Source organism: Rutidosis leptorrhynchoides, chromosome 11, assembly GCF_046630445.1.
Source record: "Rutidosis leptorrhynchoides isolate AG116_Rl617_1_P2 chromosome 11, CSIRO_AGI_Rlap_v1, whole genome shotgun sequence".
NCBI lineage: Eukaryota > Viridiplantae > Streptophyta > Magnoliopsida > Asterales > Asteraceae > Rutidosis > Rutidosis leptorrhynchoides.
In genome coordinates, this window is record NC_092343.1 from 8,231,628 (window position 1) to 8,251,616 (window position 19,989).

The following is a 19,989-nucleotide window of genomic DNA, read 5'->3' on the forward strand; positions in this document are numbered from 1 at the left end:
CTTTATATCTTTGGGAAATCCCGAGTATCTACAAGATTCAGATGTTGTATCTAGCCGTTTTCAGGTTCATACTCGAACTTGTATCATTAATATATGGTTATTGATCAGATGATGATGTCACCAACTAATTGACATGTGGTTTGTAGAGAGGAGATGTTTATGGTGCCTGGGAGCACTACCTTGGGTTAGAACATTCAGACACTACCACCCCTAAAAGGCCCTCCACAGCAAATCAGGTAAATCTTCGTGTCCCCCCTTTTAATTTGCCACTAATTTGGTTTTTGTCAAATAAAATGATTTTTAGTATTAAAATTCATTTGTGTGGGCTTTTGGGATTTGGGCCACGAGTCCTAACTACACGCAATTTTATGTTGCTTGAAATCTACAGAACCATCATACGTATCAAAAGACACTAAATATACAACTAGAAGAGAGAAGATAAATGTGAATGATGTGAAACGCAAAGCAATTGATAATTGGAGCCAATGGTTTTTGTTTTATCAAAAAAAACATTTTCCGTGGTTCCCTGTATAGTTTAGGAGTACATAAGAGGAAAGGTTTTATAGAATGAGTGTACAAGCTGTATATGAGATGCCCCGTACAAAACCATCGTGTACGGATCATCAACAACAGGATCATTACAAGGTCAAACACTATATGTTGTTTGAAAATAAGTTTGCATTCATAAAAAGGGGTGACGTCTTTACCGACGTCAAATGTTTTACAAACGATAGTGTGCTTCTACGAATAGAAAGCAACAACATAAGTTTGAGACTCAAAGTTCATTACAATTTCATTGTTCAAAAGTAACATAGTTCGTGAATGCAAAGTAAAAGTTTCATGCAGAGACATCTCTAAACAAAAGCAACGGGAGTCTACACAGCAAGTCTAACAGCGAGACTAATACAGCGAAAGCATCAAACGTCTAAGCACCTGAGAAATAACATGCTTAAAATGTCAACACGAATGTTGGTGAGCTATAGTTTAATTGTAACAGTAATGTAAGGTAGGCCACGAGATTTCGTAATTCAAAATAGTATGAAAAGTATATGCTTGTCCGTGGGCACTTGGTAACTAACTTAACGTATCATCACCCCCTAAAAGTACACTAGGCGAGTGCGTAAGTCTATGAAGTATTAAACACCCATTAAATGCTAGCGCGACTAGCCCGAGTGGGGATGTCAAACCCTATGGATCAATATCTAAGATTCGCGTTCACCGGTTCAAAAACCAATGACTAAACGTTACCGAGCTAAGGGGAAAGTTTATGCCGTTATATAACCCACACATATATAAAGTTTAAGTACTCGTGCCTAGTAAGTAAAACATAAAAAGCGCATGTATTCTCAGTCCCAAAAATAGTTGTAGTAAAAAGGGAGCTATAACTCACAGTGAAAGTGCGGTAAAAGTCGATACGAGGTAAGTAAGCAAGTAAGTCGGTCCGAATGGTCGTCAACCTAAGTTAAAAGCTACTAAGTCAGTAAATCGTCCCAGCGGGTTTTAAAAAATACGTAATTTAAGTCTTAAGTGTCATCATCATCAACATCATATGTAAAAAGTAAAGTAAGTTTTCAATCAAGAATAGAGATGGAAACAAAGGCTGACTTCGTTCAGCTGCTACGACCTCTATACAAACTGAAATGACCTGAGAACAGTGGCCATGGCTCCGTATATGAGTCCTCTAACCGCTGACCAATTTTCAGAACCAAAATTGTCTTCGTTTGACCGTGGCGATGGTTTAAGTGCGAGTAGGTCATAAATTTCAGCACAACGTTACAAGGGCGTAGTGACTTTCAGAAAGCTATAAATCCTAAACCGTATATCGGTTTTAGGCGAGGCCTAAACGAAAAGTCATCTACTCGAACCGAATAACTGAAAATCAACTTTCCAGTAGCCCAGAGAGTCTGATCAGACCCTGAAAAACAGAAAGTAAGTGCTCCGGTGGGATTCTTGGTGCTTGATGCTCATCACGGTTCTCATCCTTGATGCTTGTAGCTTCAAGTGTACAACTCGTTGATGTGTTTGCATCACTTTGACCAAGGTTTAACCATCAACACACAAGGGTCAAGACTAAGAATTAAAACACAACTCATGTGAGAGTTTGAGCAAGGTGATGAACCAAAGTTACATCAATCTTCTTAGTTTCAACACAAATACAAGTCTTATTACGCTACAACTTTGAATCAAACTAAATAATCAAGACTTTAAGCTAGAGAGCTTAGATCTTAAATAGATATTAAAGATCTTAGACTAAAAAGTCTAGCTCTCATGTTCTTGGTGAAACCCTAACTCAAAACACTTAGACTTTCAACTTTACACAACCATAAGTTATGAAACTTAGATTTTGTAAAGTAAAGTGAACACAAATAAATGAATTCTTGTTTTAACAAGTTAGATGACCATAAGTTATGTATCTTAGATCAATCTTACATGTGTGAAAGTTATAAACTAGTAAGCTTAAACTTTCTTGTTCTTGAACTTTCAAAGTTAGACTTTGGTTACAAGATTTATGAGATCAAAGTTAACAAGTAATCTTTGACCAAGTAACTCAAAAAAATCGAATTCCATAAATAAAAATAATAGATTTAAAGTTAAAAGTAAACAAGTTCAAGTAAGGATCCTTTATATAAAAAGATATCAAGTTACAAACTTGAATCTTCATGAAATGAACTTTAAAGTTCGAATACTTGAACATAAAGAGGATCTTAAAGCATTTGATCCTTAAATTTGTTACAAGTTTCATGTAGAATCAAAAGCTACAAAGATTTGATCCTTGTTCTTGCTTCTTTATCATAAAAGAGATCAAATGTTGCAAGATAACATGAGGATTGAAGTTATAAAAACCAAAATCCAAAAATAAAGATCGATGATGATGTGCTACTGTTTTGAAGAAGAAAAAGGAAAGAAAAAGAGTTAAAAACCTTGAAGTTCTGCAAGAAAAGTTGAGAGAAATTTGAGAGAATAAGAGTGTGTGTTTTTGAAATAAAAATGAGTGAGTTAAAATGAAATGGTGGTGTTGGGTGGTGCCTTGTAGGCCGACGGTTGCAAGGGTGGGGTGGGGGGACCATTTGCTTGCTATTGGATGGTGGTACATGGTGGTGGTTGTACATGTTGGGTGGCATGGCATAAGGTGTTAAAACATGTAAGGAAATGGTACACTAGCATGCTTAATCTTGTCTAATCTACTAATGGACTTTGTCTTATACTTAATGGGCTAAATTAGTCCATTAACTAGTCCATTAAGTGAGCCCATTAAGTTAAGTAGGTTGGGCCTTTAATTAACTAGGTCCATTAAGGTATTAGGTCCATTAAAACTAACTAGTAAGCATTAGTAACCATTAAGCATAATTAATGAACCATAAAGCTAGGTAATTGTCATAAATAAATAACAATTATGTTTACGTAGTCATAATATTCCAATTATGACTAAAGTTTAACGTGTACCAAGTACGTAGCTTGTTTTAAACGTTAAGTGACACTAACGGTCGTAAATGCATTCAAGGATCATGTTAAGCACTTAATATCACCTTGTAAGGCATTAACGAAAATAGTTAACATAATTAATGACCCCAGAATATAATCTATCACAGTACGCACAAATACGCAGTTTCGTGAAAGAAATAAATATAATTAAAAGTCGAAAAAGTCGGGTCGTTACAGTATAATCTGCGTGTGCCTGTTTCTTTCTTTGTGGCATGATGCGAGTCATGAATTTTGTGTAAAATGTTATAATTCAGTAGGCTTATAACTACCTTTAGTGGTTTGATTCTTGATGTTATAATTCAGTAGGTTTATAACTACCTTTAGTGATTTGATTCTTGATTAAGAATACTAATAATGAAGTGTAAGAACAAAGATGATAATGGAGAGAAAGAAAGAAACACTTTGTAAGTGTGAGAAATGGTGCAAGTTTAATGCTTGCATTCATGGCTATTTATAGCAAAAATATCACAAGTTTAGGTAATACAATAATATTACTTTTGTGTATCAATAATTGACTATCCATTTATATATATATATTTATATATTATAACACTCCCCCTTGGATAGCAATTTTGTTTGTTGAAGATCAACTGTAAGTTACTGCCTCGTTAAAAACCTTGCTAAAAAAAATCCAGTGGGAAAAACTTTAGCTAAGGGAAAAAGAGTGCAGCATGGAGTTGATTCCCCCTCAAGTAGACATCGCTTCGGTTGTTATATCTTTTGAACATGTCTCATGCCAATGTTATGAACGTGTGTTCTGAAAATAGCAGTTGGAAGTGCTTTCGTGAAAAGATCAGCAGAGTTTTTGCTGGATTGAACATATCTCGTTTCAATCTCGTTGTCCTTAATGAGATTTTGAGTGTATGAGAAGAATCTAGGAGGTATGTGTTTGGTTCGGTCACTTTTGATATACCCTTCTTTCATCTGTGCTATGCAAGCTGCATTATCTTCATAGATAATTGTTGGACTTTTATCGCGTTCTAGTCCACAAGAATCAGTAATGATTTGTGTCATTGATCTCAACCAAAAACATTCCCGAGTAGCTTCATGTAATGCAATCACTTCGGCATGATTTGACGATGTAGCAACAAGTGTTTGTTTTTGAGAACGCCATGATATTGCAGTACCTCCATTTAGGAATACATATCCAGTTTGAGATTTAGCTTTATGTGGATCAGATAAATAACCTGCATCAGCATAACCAACCAAATCTTGTTTTGATTCGTTAGAATAAAATAATCCTAAATCAGTAGTTCCTCGAAGGTATCGAAATATGTGTTTGATCCCATTCCAGTGTCTTTTGGTAGGAGCAGAGCTGAACCTTGCCAACAAATTAACTGCAAAAGAAATGTCAGGTCTTGTACAATTTGTAAGATACATAAGAGCTCCAATTGCACTAAGATATGGTACTTCTGGTCCAAGAATATCTTCATGATCTTCACATGGACGAAATGAATCAGTTTCAACATCGAGTGATCTAACAACCATAGGAGTACTTAATGGTTTTGCCTTGTCCATATTGAAACGTTTCAAAATCTTTTCAGTATATGTTGTTTGATGTACAAGTAAACCATTAGGCATATGCTCAATTTGTAAACCAAGGCAATACTTGGTTTTTCCGAGATCTTTCATTTCAAATTCTTTCTTTAGAAGTTGAATGGCTTCATAGATCTCTTTATTTGTATCTATGATGTTAAGATCATCAACATAAACAGCTATGATCACATATCCGGATGTTGTTTTCTTAATGAAAACACAAGGGCAAGTAAGGTTATTTGTATACCCTTTGCTTATCAAGTAATCACTTAATCGGTTATACCACATACGTCCCGATTGTTTTAACCCATATAAAGATCTTTGTAATTTAATCGAATACATTTCTTTGGGTTTTGCATTTGATGCTTCTGGTACCTTAAATCCTTCAGGTATCTTCATATATATATCACTATCAAGTGATCCATATAGGTAAGCAGTCACAACATCCATGAGATGCATTTCTAAATTTTTAGAAACTGTCAGGCTGATTAAGTACCTAAAAGTAATTGCATCCATAACAGGGGAATAAGTTTTTTCATAATCAATTCCCGGTCTTTGAGAAAAACCTTGAGCTACAAGTCTAGCTTTATACCTTGTAACTTCATTTTTCTCATTTCTTTTTCGGACAAAAATCCATCTGTATCCTACAGGTTTGACATCTTTAGGAGTGAGAATGATGGATCCGAAAACTTCATTTTTCTCATTTCTTCTAATTCAGCTCGTATTGCTTCTTTCCATTGAGCCCAATCATGTCTATTTTGACATTCAACCATAGATGTTGGTTCTGGATCATCATCATTATTCATGATGTCATATGCAACATTAAATGAAAATTTCTCATCAAGATTTTTCATTTCATTTCGGTTCCATAATATTTTTGAATATGCATAATTGATTGCAATTTCTGTATTGACATCATCAATCTCCTCTGCAGTAGGAGTACTGATTTGTGGTTCTTCTTGAATACTTTCTTTTACTTCATTATCAGCTGATTTTCTTTTTCGAGGATTTTTATCCTTTGAACCAATTGGTCTTCCACGTTTCTGACGTGGCAAAGATTCATTAGTGACGTTATTTTCAGCTTTTGGAATTTCAATTCGAGCTGGAGTATTTACTGCTGGTATATATGATTTTGTCACCTTTTTTGTATCTGTAAATGCATCAGGCAATTGATTTACAAGTTCTTATATATGCATTATCTTTTGAACTTCTGTCTCGCATTCTTTTGTGCGAGGATCAAGATACTTTAATTGAGGTTCACACCATGAAACTCATTTTCTTTATTTTTCATTTCTCCCCCTAATCTAGGGAACAATGTTTCATTAAAATGACAATCAGCAAAACGTGCTGTAAAAACGTCACTTGTCATAGGTTCAATATACCTTAATATTGAAGATGTTTCATATCCAACATATATTCCCAACCTCCTTTGAGGACCCATTTTTGTACGTTGTGGTGTCGCAATTGGAACATACACTGCACAACCAAATGTTTTAAGATGGGAAATATTTGGCTCTTGACCAAAAGCAAGTTGTAGGGGGGAATATTTATGACTTGCACTTGGTCTGATGCGAATCAATGCAGCAGCATGTAAAATTGCATGACCCCATATAGATACAGGGAGTTTTGTTCTCATTATCAATGGTCTAGCGATTAACTGTAAACGTTTAATCAATGACTCGGCTAAACCATTTTGTGTATGCACATGAGCAACAGAATGTTCAACAACAATTCCTATAGACATGCAGTAGTCATTAAATGCTTGAGATGTAAATTCACCAGCATTATCAAGTCTCACCCTTTTAATGGTGTAATCAGGAAAATGAGCTCTCAATTTAATAATTTGGGCAATAAATTTTGTAAATGCCACATTACGGCTTGATAACAGACAAACATGAGACCATCTGCTAGATGCGTCTATTAGAACCATGAAATATCTAAATGGTCCACATGGTGGATGAATTGGTCCACATATATCACCTTGAATTCTTTCAAGAAACATTGGTGATTCTTTCTCAACCTTAAGTGGTGAGGGTCTAGTTATCAATTTTCCAAGAGAGCAAGATGTACATGGAACCATTGTATCATGATGGATTTTTCTATCCTTTAGTGGATGTCCATGAGTACATTCAATAATCCTTTTCATCATTGTTGATCCTGGATGGCCTAATCTGTTATGCCATAAACTGAATACACCAGGATCAATATATTTTTCGTTAACTACCATATGTATTTCTGGTACATTTATATGTGTATAATGTAATCCAGAACTAAGTCTTGGCAGTTTTTCAACCACATGATTCTTGTCAGTGATACTTAAATATTTCTCATTTTCTGTTGTCACTGACTGATAATCATACCCGTTAAGGTATATGTCGGAGAAACTCAATAAATTTCTGCTTGACTTGGGAGAAAATAAGGCATCATTTATTAAAAATTTTGTACCATTTGGTAGTATGAAATTTGCCTTTCCTATCCCTTTTATCAAGTTAGCAGGTCCTGATATTGTATGTATAGTTCCTTCTGTTGATTTTAGATCAATAAAATATTTCTCGGATTTAAGTATAGTGTGTGTAGTTCCACTGTCTGCTATACAGAGATCTCCACCACTTGATTGATGTTGTATTCCAGCAAAATTCATATTGAACTTCATATATAAGAAATAAATAGTGAGTACATTAATATTGCACAATATTTTACACGCAAATAGATAGTACTGAAACATTTAGCAAACATAATGACAAAGACAGACGATATTAAATCGTTTATTTTTCGAAAGACACACAACTTAAACATTCAAGAAATCTTCATATAAATCAGATGGTTTCTCAGTGACTGTTGGATCGACGTTATCCACAAAGTTTACTTCCTTTTCTTTATCTTTCAGCGAATCCTGATACATCTTAACAAGATGTTTAGATGTTCGGCAAGTATTAGCCAAGTGGCCCATTCTACCACATCTGTAGCAAGATTCTTCAGAATTTTTAGAAGAATTTTCTTCAACATCTTGTTTAGTGGGTGGTTGATATTTATATTTTCGTGGATTATTATTTCTTTGACCACCACGTCCTCGCCCATTACCATTACCATAAGGATGGTTTCTACTATAGTTATGGCTTTTGGCATGATGATGGTGATGGTTATTATAACCATGACCTTGCCCGCGTCCTTGTCCCTGTTTATAATTATTTGCAGTATTTGCTTCAGGGATTGCAAGTGTACCAGTAGGACGAGATTGCTGATTTTTCATTAATAGCTCATCATTTTGCTCCGCAACTAAGAGATATGAATTAAGTTCAGGATATGTTTTGAACTTTAGCATTCTCAAATTTCTTTGCACTGTGATGTTTGCAGCATTCATTGTGGAGAAAGTTTTCTCCATCATGTCTGCATCACTTATTTCATGTCCACAGAATTTAAGTTGTGAACATGTATTATACAGAGCTGAGCTATATTCATTTACTTTCTTAAAGTCTTGGAACCTTAATGTTCTCCATTGTTCCATAGCAGCTGGAAGTAAAATTTCTCTTTGATTATTGAATCTGCTTTTGAGACCTTCCCATAAAACATGGGGATCTTCTACAGTCACATAATTATTTTGTAAGCATTCATCAATATGTTGATGAATAAAGCAACATGCCGTTGCTTGTTCTTTTTCAGAACAAGTGTTGTTTTCATTTATGGCTTCAAGAATGCCCATTGATTTAAGATGCATTTTTACTTTTATAACCCATGGCATGTAGTTGTTTCCGGTTGATTCTAAAGGAGTAAATTTAAGCTTTTCCAGATTCGACATTTTCTATTAAAAAAAACAACATGATAAATTATAGTCACTTTATATTCATAAGTATATAAACATTAAACATAAATTTAATATAACATAAATGATAAGTAGGTGACAGTGTCGACCATATGTAAGCAATCATTAATAAATGTTATATAACATAAATATAAATATTAGTAAACATAAATGATAATTAGGCGACAGTGTCGGCCATATAAATGTTGGATAATAGAAATATAAATGTTAGTAACATAAATGATAATTAGGCGACAGTGTCGGCCATATAAATGTTAGATAATTGAAATATAAATGTTAGCAACATAAATGATAATTAGACGACAGTGTCGACCATATATTATTCAGGTGGTATAACCGACCATATATCATTTAGGTGGCAGAGCCAACCATAATTAGTATTAAGATTATCGTGCTGATAACGTGTTATAATTCAGTAGGCTTATAACTACCTTTAGTGGTTTGATTCTTGATGTTATAATTCAGTAGGCTTATAACTACCTTTAGTGATTTGATTATTGATTAAGAATACTAATAATGAAGTGTAAGAACAAAGATGATAATGGAGAGAAAGAAAGAAACACTTTGTAAGTGTGAGAAATGGTGCAAGTTTAATGCTTGCATTCATGGCTATTTATAGCAAAAATATCACAAGTTTAGGTAATACAATAATATTACTTTTGTGTATCAATAATTTACTATCCATTTATATATATATATATATATATATATATATATTATAACATAAAAAGCTATAACTGTACAGCTCCTCTATTTTGTAGGGGATTATAGTTACAATTTATTGTATCATTACATCTCTTGTCGGTGCAGCAAGTGGGCTAGGTTGATCTCTTAAAAGACTTTTTGTACTATTGTCTGTCCAAGATAAACATGAGGAACAATCAAACAGCTGTTATAATATATAAATATATATATAAATGGATAGTCAATTATTGATACACAAAAGTAATATTATTGTATTACCTAAACTTGTGATATTTTTGCTATAAATAGCCATGAATGCAAGCATTAAACTTGCACCATTTTCTCACACTTACAAAGTGTTTCTTTCTTTCTCTCTATTATCATCTTTGTTCTTACACTTCATTATTAGCATTCTTAATCAAGAATCAAACCACTAAAGGTAGTTATAAGCCTACTGAATTATAACATCAAGAATCAAACTACTAAAGGTAGTTATAAGCATACTGAATTATAACACGTTATCAGCACGATAATCTTAATACTAATTATGGTTGGCTCTGCCACCTAAATGATATATGGTCGGTTATACCACCTGAATAATATATGGTCGACACTGTCGCCTAATTATCATTTATGTTACTAACATTTATATGGTCGACACTGTCACCTAATTATCATTTATGTTATATAACATTTATTTATGATTGCTTACATATGGTCGACACTGTCGCTTACTTATCATTTATGTTATATTAAATTTATGTTTAATGTTTATATACTTATGAATATAAATTGACTCTAATTTATCATGTTGTTTGTTTTAATTTTTGATAATAGAAAATGTCGAATCTGAAAAAGCTTAAATTTACTCCTTTAGAATCAATGAGAAACAACTACATGCCATGTGTTATAAAAGTAAAAATGCATCTTAAATCAATGGGCATTCTTGAAACCATAAATGAAAACAACACTTGTTCTGAAAAAAAAAACAAGCACGACATGTTGCTTTATTCATCAACATATTGATGAATGCTTACAAAATAATTATGTGACTGTAGAAGATCCCCATGTTTTATGGGAAGGTCTCAAAAGCAGATTCAATAATTAAAGAGAAATTTTACTTCCAGCTGCTATGGATCAATGGAGAACATTAAGGTTCCAAGACTTTAAGAAAGTAAATGAATACAGCTCAGCTCTGTATAATACAGTCTCACAACTTAAATTCTGTGGACATGAAATAAGTGATGCAGACATGTTGGAGAAAACTTTCTCCACAATGAATGCTGCCAACATCACAGTGCAAAGAAATTTGAGAATGCTAAAGTTCAACACATATCCTGAACTTAATTCATATCTCTTGGTTGCAGAGCAAAATGATGAGCTATTAATGAAAAATCAGCAATCCCGTCCTACTGGTACACTTGCAATCCCTGAAGCAAATACTGCAAATAATTATAAACAGGGACAAGGACGCGGGCAAGGTCGTGGTTATAATAACCATCGCCATCATCATGCCAAAAGCCATAACTATGGTAGAAACCATCCTTATGGTAATGGGAATGGGCGTGGACGTGGCCGTGGTCGTGGCCGTGGTGGTCAAAGAAATAATAATCCACGAAAATATAAATATCAACCACAAAACAAGCCCACTAAACAAGATGTTGAAGAAAATTCTTCTAAAAATTCTGAAGAATCTTGTTACAGATGTGGTAGAATGGGCCACTGGGCTAATACTTGCCGAACATCTAAACATCTTGTTAAGATGTATCAGGATTCGCTGAAAGGTAAAGAAAAGTAAGTAAATTTTGTGGATAATATTGATCCAACAGTCACTGAGCAACCATCTGATTTATATGAAGATTTCTTGAATTAAATTAATATGTTTCTTTTATAAATAAAACGATTTAACCTTTGTCATCATGTTTTCTCAAATGTTTCAGTTCTATATGTTTTATCAAATGTTCCAGTTCTATGTTTGATGTTTCAATTCTATGTATGTCAAATGTTTCAGTTTTATCTATTTGTGTGTAATAAACATTTTGTGTAACATTTATATACTTACTGTTTGTTTCTTATATATGAAGTTTACTATGAATTCTGCTGGAACACAACATCAATCAAGTAGTGGAGATCTCTGTATAGCAGATAGTGGTACTACACACACTATACTTAAATCTGAAAAATATTTCATTGATTTGAAACCAACGGAAGGAACTATACATACAATATCAGGTGCTGCTAACTTGATAGAAGGGATAGGAAAGGCAAAATTCATATTACCAAACGGTACAACATTTTTAATTAATAATGCCTTATTCTCTCCTAAGTCAAGCAGAAATTTATTGAGTTTTTCTGACATATACCTTAATGGATATGATTATCAGTCAGTAACGGCAGAAAATGAGAAATATTTAAGTATCACTAACAAGAATCACGTGATTGAAAAACTGCCAAGACTTAATTCTGGATTACATTATACACATATAAATGTACCAGAAGCACATATGGTGATTAAAGAAAAGTATATTATTCCTGGTGTATTTAATTTATGGCATAACAGATTGGGCCATCCAGGATCAACAATGATGAAAAGAATTATTGAATGTACACATGGACATCCACTGAAGGATAGAAAAATCCTTCATGATACAATGGTTTCATGTATATCTTGCTCTCTTGGAAAATTGATAACTAGACCCTCACCACTTAAGGTTGAGAAAGAATCACCAATGTTTCTTGAAAGAATTCAAGGTGATATTTGTGGACCAATTCATCCACCATGTGGACCATTTAGATATTTCATGGTCCTTATAGACGCATCTAGTAGATGGTCTCATGTTTGTCTGTTATCAAGCCGTAATGTGGCATTTGCAAAATTTCTTGCCGAAATTATTAAATTGAGAGCACATTTTCCTGATTACATCATTAAAAAGGTGAGACTTGATAATGCTGGTGAGTTTACATCTCAAGCATTTAATGACTATTGCATGTCTATAGGAATTGTTGTTGAACATTCTGTTGCTCATGTGCATACACAAAATGGTTTAGCCGAGTCACTGATTAAACGTTTACAGTTAATCGCTAGACCATTGATAATGAGAACAAAACTCCCTGTATCTATATGGGGTCATGCAATTTTACATGCTGCTGCATTGATTCGCATCAGACCAAGTGCAAGTCATAAATATTCCCCCCTACAACTTGCTTTTGGTCAAGAGCCAAATATTTTCTACCTTAGAACATTTGATTGTGCAGTATATGTTCCAATTGCGCCACTACAACGTAAAAAAATGGGTCCTCAAAGGAGGTTGGGAATATATGTTGGATATGAAACATCTTCAATCATAAGGTATATTGAACCTATGACAGGTGATGTTTTTACAGCACGTTTTGCTGATTGTCATTTTAATGAAACATTGTTTCCTAGATTAGGGGGAGAAATAAAAAATAAAGAAAATGATGTTTCATGGTGTGAACCTCAATTAAAGTATCTTGATCCTCGCACAAAAGAATGCGAGATAGAAGTTTAAAAGATAATGCATATACAGGAACTTGCAAATCAATTGCCTGATGCATTCACAGATACAAAAAGGGTGACTAAATCATATATACCAGCAGTTAATACTCCAGCTCGAGTTGAGATTCCAAATCGGAAAACTGATAATGTAGTCACTCAAGAATCTATGCCACGTATGAAACGTGGGAGACCAGTTGGTTCCAAAGATAAAAATCTTCGAAAAAGAAAATCAGCTGATAATAAGGTAAAAGAAAGTGTTCAAGAAGAACTACAAATCAGTACTCCTACTGCAGAGGAGATTGATGATGTCAATACAGAAATTGCAATCAATTATGCACATTCAAAAATATTATGGAACCGAAATGAAATGAAAAATCTTGATGAGAAATTTTCACTTAATGTTGCATATGACATCATGAATAATGATGATGATCCAGAACCAACATCTATGGTTGAATGTCAAAATAGACATGATTGGGCTCAATGGAAAGAAGCAATACGAGCTGAATTAGAATCACTCAATAAAAGAAAAGTTTTCGGATCCATCATTCTCACTCCTAAAGATGTGAAACCTGTAGGATACAGATGAATTTTTGTCCGAAAAAGAAATGAGAAAAATGAAGTTACAAGGTATAAAGCTAGACTTGTAGCTCAAGGTTTTTCTCAAAGACCGGGAATTGATTATGAAGAAACTTATTCCCCTGTTATGGATGCAATTACTTTTAGATACTTAATCAGCCTGGCAGTTTCTAAAAATTTAGAAATGCATCTCATGGATATTGTGACTGCTTATCTATATGGATCACTTGATAGTGATATATATATGAAGATACCTGAAGGATTTAAGGTACCAGAAGCATCAAATGCAAAACCCAAAGAAATGTATTCGATTAAATTACAAAGATCTTTATATGGGTTAAAACAATTGGGACGTATGTGGTATAACCGATTAAGTGATTACTTGATAAGCAAAGGGTATACAAATAACCTTACTTGTCCTTGTGTTTTCATTAAGAAAACATCATCCGGATATGTGATCATAGCTGTTTATGTTGATGATCTTAACATCATAGGTACAAATAAAGAGATCCATGAAGCCATTCAACTTCTAAAGAAAGAATTTGAAATGAAAGATCTCGGAAAAACCAAGTATTGCCTTGGTTTACAAATTGAGCATATGCCTAATGGTTTACTTGTACATCAAACAACATATACTGAAAAGATTCTGAAACGTTTCAATATGGACAAGGCAAAACCATTAAGTACTCCTATGGTTGTTAGATCACTCAATGTTGAAACTGATCCATTTCGTCCATGTGAAGATCATGAAGATATTCTTGGACCAGAAGTACCATATCTTAGTGCAATTGGAGCTCTTATGTATCTTACAAATTGTACAAGACCTGACATTTCTTTTGCAGTTAATTTTTTGGCAAGGTTCAGCTCTGCTCCTACCAAAAGACACTGGAATGGGATCAAACACATATTTCGATACCTTCGAGGAACTACTGATTTAGGATTATTTTATTCTAACGAATCAAAACAAGATTTGGTTGGTTATGCTGATGCAGGCTATTTATCTGATCCACATAAAGCTAAATCTCAAACTGGATATGTATTTCTAAATGGAGGTACTGCAATATCATGGCGTTCTCAAAAACAAACACCTGTTGCTACATCATCAAATCATGCCGAAGTGATTGCATTACATGAAGCTACTCGGGAATGTTTTTGGTTGAGATCAATGTCACAAATCATTACTGATTCTTGTGGACTAGAACGCGATAAAAGTCCAACAATTATCTATGAAGATAATGCAGCTTGCATAGCACAGATGAAAGAAGGGTATATCAAAAGTGACCGAACCAAACACATACCTCCTAGATTCTTCTCATACACTCAAAATCTCATTAAGGACAACAGGATTGAAATGAGATATGTTCAATCCAGCAAAAACTTTGCTGATCTTTTAGAACACACGTTCATAACATTGGTATGAGACATGTTCAAAAGATGTAACAACTGAAGCGATGTCTACTTGAGGGGGAGTCAACTCCATGCTGCACTCTTTTTCCCTTAGCTAAAGTTTTTTTCCCACTGGGTTTTCTTTAGCAAGGTTTTTAACGAGGCAGTAACTTACAGTTGATCTTCAACAAACAAAATTGCTATCCAAGGGGGAGTGTTATAATATATATATAAACTTGTTTCGATTTTATTAATTAACATCTTGGAAACAATTCGAATGGTTGAAATCTTCTGTTTGTTTACACTACATTGATTATCAATATGTTAATTTACCCAAAAACGTTAACCAATTACACTTTCAACAGCTGATTATTGCTAGAGTATAAATCCTGTTTTAGTCTTATAATCCATCATCAAGTTTTAATTTTTTTCAGTGAAAATCACTTTCGTGTGATAAAGTTATGTAAATTCAATTAAAGTTTCAACCTTTTTTCACCATTAAGTATTCTTCTTTTTTGCAAATTAAAAAAAGAAGCTATTGGAGATATTGTGATTGAATTTATAGATAATATAATTTAAGCTTTACAGTGTTAAACCAATATTTAAAGGTTGTAGAGATTAAAAAAAATCCTCCATATTTAATTAGCATAAATAATTTAAGCTCCACAGTTGACTAGTTGACACTTAGATGTACGATAAGAGTATGTATGTTTTACTAATTAGCTTCCAATCATTTCATTATTATTAGTTTAGAAGATAGATGGAGCAAAAGCAGTTTGTTGGTGGTGGTCCAGTAGTATACGATCAATTGCCTCCTTTATCTGCAAAGTATACCTGGTTAGTGTCTCAGAACCTAGAGGTTAAAGAAGATGGTACCGAAGATCAAATTTTGTACACCATTGATGACCATATTAATTATCGGTGTCGACTACCTGAGTTGTTGGGGAGACGTATACGAGGGTGTTTCCATGGATGGGTGATTCTTTCCAACAACAATGTCTCATGGTCTCTTTGGAACCCTGTGACTTGTAACATCATACATCTTCCTCCATTAAATTTAATAGATAAAGATATTGAATCTATCGGACAATGTTGTTTGTCATCCCCTCCTTATGATGGCGGTTCAGTTCTTCTATTAACGAGAACAACAAAACCTACCTTAGTATTTTGCCGACTAGACGGTAATAAAAGTAACAAGAAGAAGTTGAAATGGATAGAAATCTCATATGGTAAAATGCTTAAAAAAATCATCGGTTTTGATTGTTTATTACACTGCCCAACTGTTTTCAATGGTAAAGTGTATGCTTTGAACACCGGGAATGATACGTACGTAATCCAAGTCGACATTGTTGCGCCTAAGCCTTATGGAGAAGAGATAGAACTTTTGCTATTTGGGGAAACCCCTTGTCCTACATTATTAAGTAGTCGTCGTCGTCAATTCATTACTCTACTAAAAGGATCTGGTACAAACTTATTCTATATATTTGTTACTTTTAGTGATTACGCGACGAAAACACTCGGTAGTGTGTATTTATTTAAAGACATAGATTTTGGAAGTTCTAAGATGAAGAGGCGCATTTTGTGGAAAGAAATGGTAGACCTAAAAGATGCTGTATTTTTTGTGGATCTTGGTTGTTGTGATAACTATGTATTTTATAGGCATGCAATTGCATCCGAGTTGGGGGGTTATATACACATCCTTGACGATACGCGAAAAATGATATACTCGTACCACGTTGAAGATAGAACCGTTTCCCTATTTTATATGATGAGTTTTCAAGCAAGTCATTCGACATTACGGGAAAGCAGCAGGTATTTATTCTTTATTTATTATTAATCATATGTAATTTATTTACCGCGTTTATAAATAGTGGAAACTGTTTTCTTTTTTTAATCGTATGTTTTTTTTTTTTTTTTTTTTTTTTTTTTTTTTTTTTTTAGCTTCGAAGCCAAGTGCCCAAGCGATTCTAAACAAGAAACTAACAAGGACGATAAGATAATGATAAGAAGATCTGTTGTTGTTACAACAGATGGTGTGGATGAATCACATTTGAATGATTTACCGTTTCATATTTTGGAGATGATCACAAAGCTTTGTGTTGGTGTTGAATACATTCACTTTCGTGCTACATGCAAACACCTTCGTTTAGCAGCACCTTTGATTCAATGGAGCAACAAAGCCGAAATGAGGAGATTGAAAACGTATTCGGTTCTTTCACCTTGGCTAATGGTGGTCGACAAGAATCGAGGAACTGTTACTTATACGGATCCGATATTTGGTGACAAGTACTGTATGTGTGTATGAAAAGATCACAGATCATGTCAATCTTTGATGAAAAAATATTGTGTTCGAGGTTTGGTTGGTTGGTTTATTATAAGGTTAATTTATCTCTGATGTTGTTTAACCCTTTCACAAGTGAGATCCACAAACTTCCATCATTGAATTTACCGTATTTAAGTAACGTATGTTTCTCAGCGCCACCTAGTTCCGTTGATTGTACCGTTGTTGGATTTTCATTAGCGGATAAATCTTGTCTTTACCTTCATATAGTAGCTGGGGAACAAACATGGCAAAGGCTTCCTTTGGATTATGGTGGTGTTGGTGTTGATCCTCGCTCTATGCGATTTCCAACTTTTGTTGGTTGCGATCTTTATGCCTTGTTTAACAATGGAGAAATCTATGTTTTGAGAAATATAGTCAATGGACAACAAGATTATTCTTGGAAGAAAGTTGTAGATGATGTCGGAGGTCGTTGCGGGTCGCAACATTTTATAGTAAAGTCTGATCAAAATCTTTTACTAGTCAGTGTGTCTAAGTTTGGAGAATTTGTGGATGTATTCAAGCTGAATAAATACGGAAAAGAATGGGAGAAAGTTGATTGTTTAGGAAGGCAAATGATTTACATTTGTAGTTCGACGTGTGTATGCGTTGAAGCCAAAATACCAGAGATGGAGAATAAGATATATTTTCCACGATTTGGTTCAAAAAATGGAGATATAGTGTTCTATTCACTTGAAACACGCAAGTATCACACATTCAAAGACAAGTTGATTCGGCAGAATTTGGGCATGGGAATTGACCACCTTAACCCTCATGTGTGGATTGAACCAAGTTGGTCTAATCAATGTGTCTAACCAAGTTGGTTTGTAATAGGGATCAGCAAACTGGGGTTGCATATCATAATTATTATCTTGTTGGTCTATTCCATTTCACTATTTCAGACTTTTATTTCTTTTTTTTATATATATATTTGGCATAATTTTATACTGTATTAATCTAAAGTTAATGCAAACCTCATTAATAATTAATATTAATGAGTTGTAATCACTCGCATCCATAAAAATTTTTTTAAAAAATCATATGTGATTATGCATGTCAATCACATGTGATTGTAAACCCAATCACACGTGATTATGCATGGCAAATCCAATCACATGTGATTGTACAATTCAATCATATGTGATTGTGCAGGTAAATCACATGTGATTGTAAAAAAAAAAAATTAAATTTTTTTTTTTTTTTTTTAATTTCGAAAAAAAAAAATTTAAAATTTTTTTTTTCAAAAAAAAATTTTTTGAATTTTTTTTCAATCACATGTGATTTTCGCGACACATGTCGCGCTCTCATTGGTCCCTTGGATCTCAACTTAATTTATGGACTCAAATGAATATTCCTCTAATATTAATAACTAATAATATAATAATATTTAACGTATATATTGGTATCATATTATATCTATATATCTAAATGGTAAAGGGCAAGTGAATAGGAAACTTAAGAACCTTTACAAACTTTCCCCAAATTTTTTAATTCTTATAACTCCAACCACATTCTCTATAAAAGTTAATTTCATAGTTATTACAAACTTACCTCAAACTTTTCACATTTCACAATTTACCCATAAAACTTCTCATTCATTATAAATCGCCCACAAAATTTTTACTATCTACTAAGTATTTATTATTATTATTATTATTATTATTATTATTATTATTATTAAATCAATCACATAATTTTCCACTTTATTATTGTTTAACTTTTTTTCTTATTATAAATTTATCTACGTACCTCATTTTTTAATAATTGTTCTAATGTTATTATATATATATATATATATATATATATATATATATATATATATATATATATATATATAGACACACACACACACACACATATATATTAATATATAAATAGTTTGTACCAATCGTTGATGTACGTCTCACTTTATTGATTGAACATTTGGATCTTTTCTCTCGACAAAACGAAAAGTAAAACAAAAAATGATGAATATCAATCACATAACTATGTTTGGTCCTTCCTCGACAAAACGAAAAAAAAAATTGATAAATAATTATTTTCTCAATAATTATCTATGTAATTAATGTTAATCAAGGGTGAAGAACCGTCGCCCAGCCATGTCGCCCAACTAGTTAATAACTATTTCAGACTATGAGAAGTATTATGTCCTAAAGGTCAATTTCATCGGACCACACCACTTTGGTATCAAGAAACTTGCGTCAGTTGATAGCTTGACCTCAAGCTATTTTTACAGTGAAGCTTCTTTCGAATGAGAAGAAGACCTTGTATGATAAGCTTGATGATGATGGGCCCGTGGCATTTGCAATCAACTAGACCCATGCTTCGTCATGTTGCTCTCTGCTTCGTGGTTTCTCATCTTCTACAAATGTATTTGAACTTATAATGCAGTATTGATTAAAGGATCTTAGAGAAGTGTGAATGATCTTGATATCTATTACATGAGTTAATGTTTTTTCTTGGTACTTAAGTGTGTAAACATCTTAATGATGGAGAATCTTAAAAACATTAGCTTTATTAACAAATGAAGTTAGGAATCATGGTGCTATGCCAATAATAAAAACATGCTTTTAAGGTTAAACTTCATTAAAGAAAGACATAATAACCATATTTGCAAAATCTTTATAAAATTTAAGTTTCTAACTTAGAGTTAACATAGTGACA

The 19,989-nt window shown here is 33.3% G+C and overlaps 2 protein-coding genes across 2 annotated transcripts; both read left to right on the forward strand.

The window, feature by feature from the left end:
- Nucleotides 1-15,765: 15,765 nt before the first annotated feature.
- Nucleotides 15,766-17,310, forward strand: LOC139874276 (uncharacterized). Its single transcript, XM_071861727.1, has 2 exons — nucleotides 15,766-16,817; nucleotides 16,947-17,310. Exons 1-2 carry the CDS (start codon nucleotides 15,766-15,768, stop codon nucleotides 17,308-17,310), a joined length of 1,416 nt encoding a protein of 471 aa, XP_071717828.1.
- A 14-nt stretch (nucleotides 17,311-17,324) lies between these two features.
- LOC139874278 (F-box/kelch-repeat protein At1g57790-like) lies at nucleotides 17,325-18,140 on the forward strand. Its single transcript, XM_071861728.1, has one exon. The coding sequence runs from the start codon at nucleotides 17,325-17,327 to the stop codon at nucleotides 18,138-18,140; it is 816 nt and encodes a 271-aa protein (XP_071717829.1).
- The last annotated feature ends 1,849 nt before the right edge of the window (nucleotides 18,141-19,989 follow it).

What these genes read in the sequence shown, in the direction of transcription:
- LOC139874276 (XM_071861727.1), top strand. Translation starts at nt 15,766, where the DNA reads ATGGAGCAAAAGCAGTTTGTTGGTGGTGGTCCAGTAGTATACGATCAA. An exon ending in ACATTACGGGAAAGCAGCAG is followed by an intron (nt 16,818 to 16,946) that starts GTATTTATTCTT and finishes TTTTTTTTTTAG; the next exon opens with CTTCGAAGCCAAGTGCCCAA.
- LOC139874278 (XM_071861728.1), top strand. Translation starts at nt 17,325, where the DNA reads ATGTCAATCTTTGATGAAAAAATATTGTGTTCGAGGTTTGGTTGGTTG.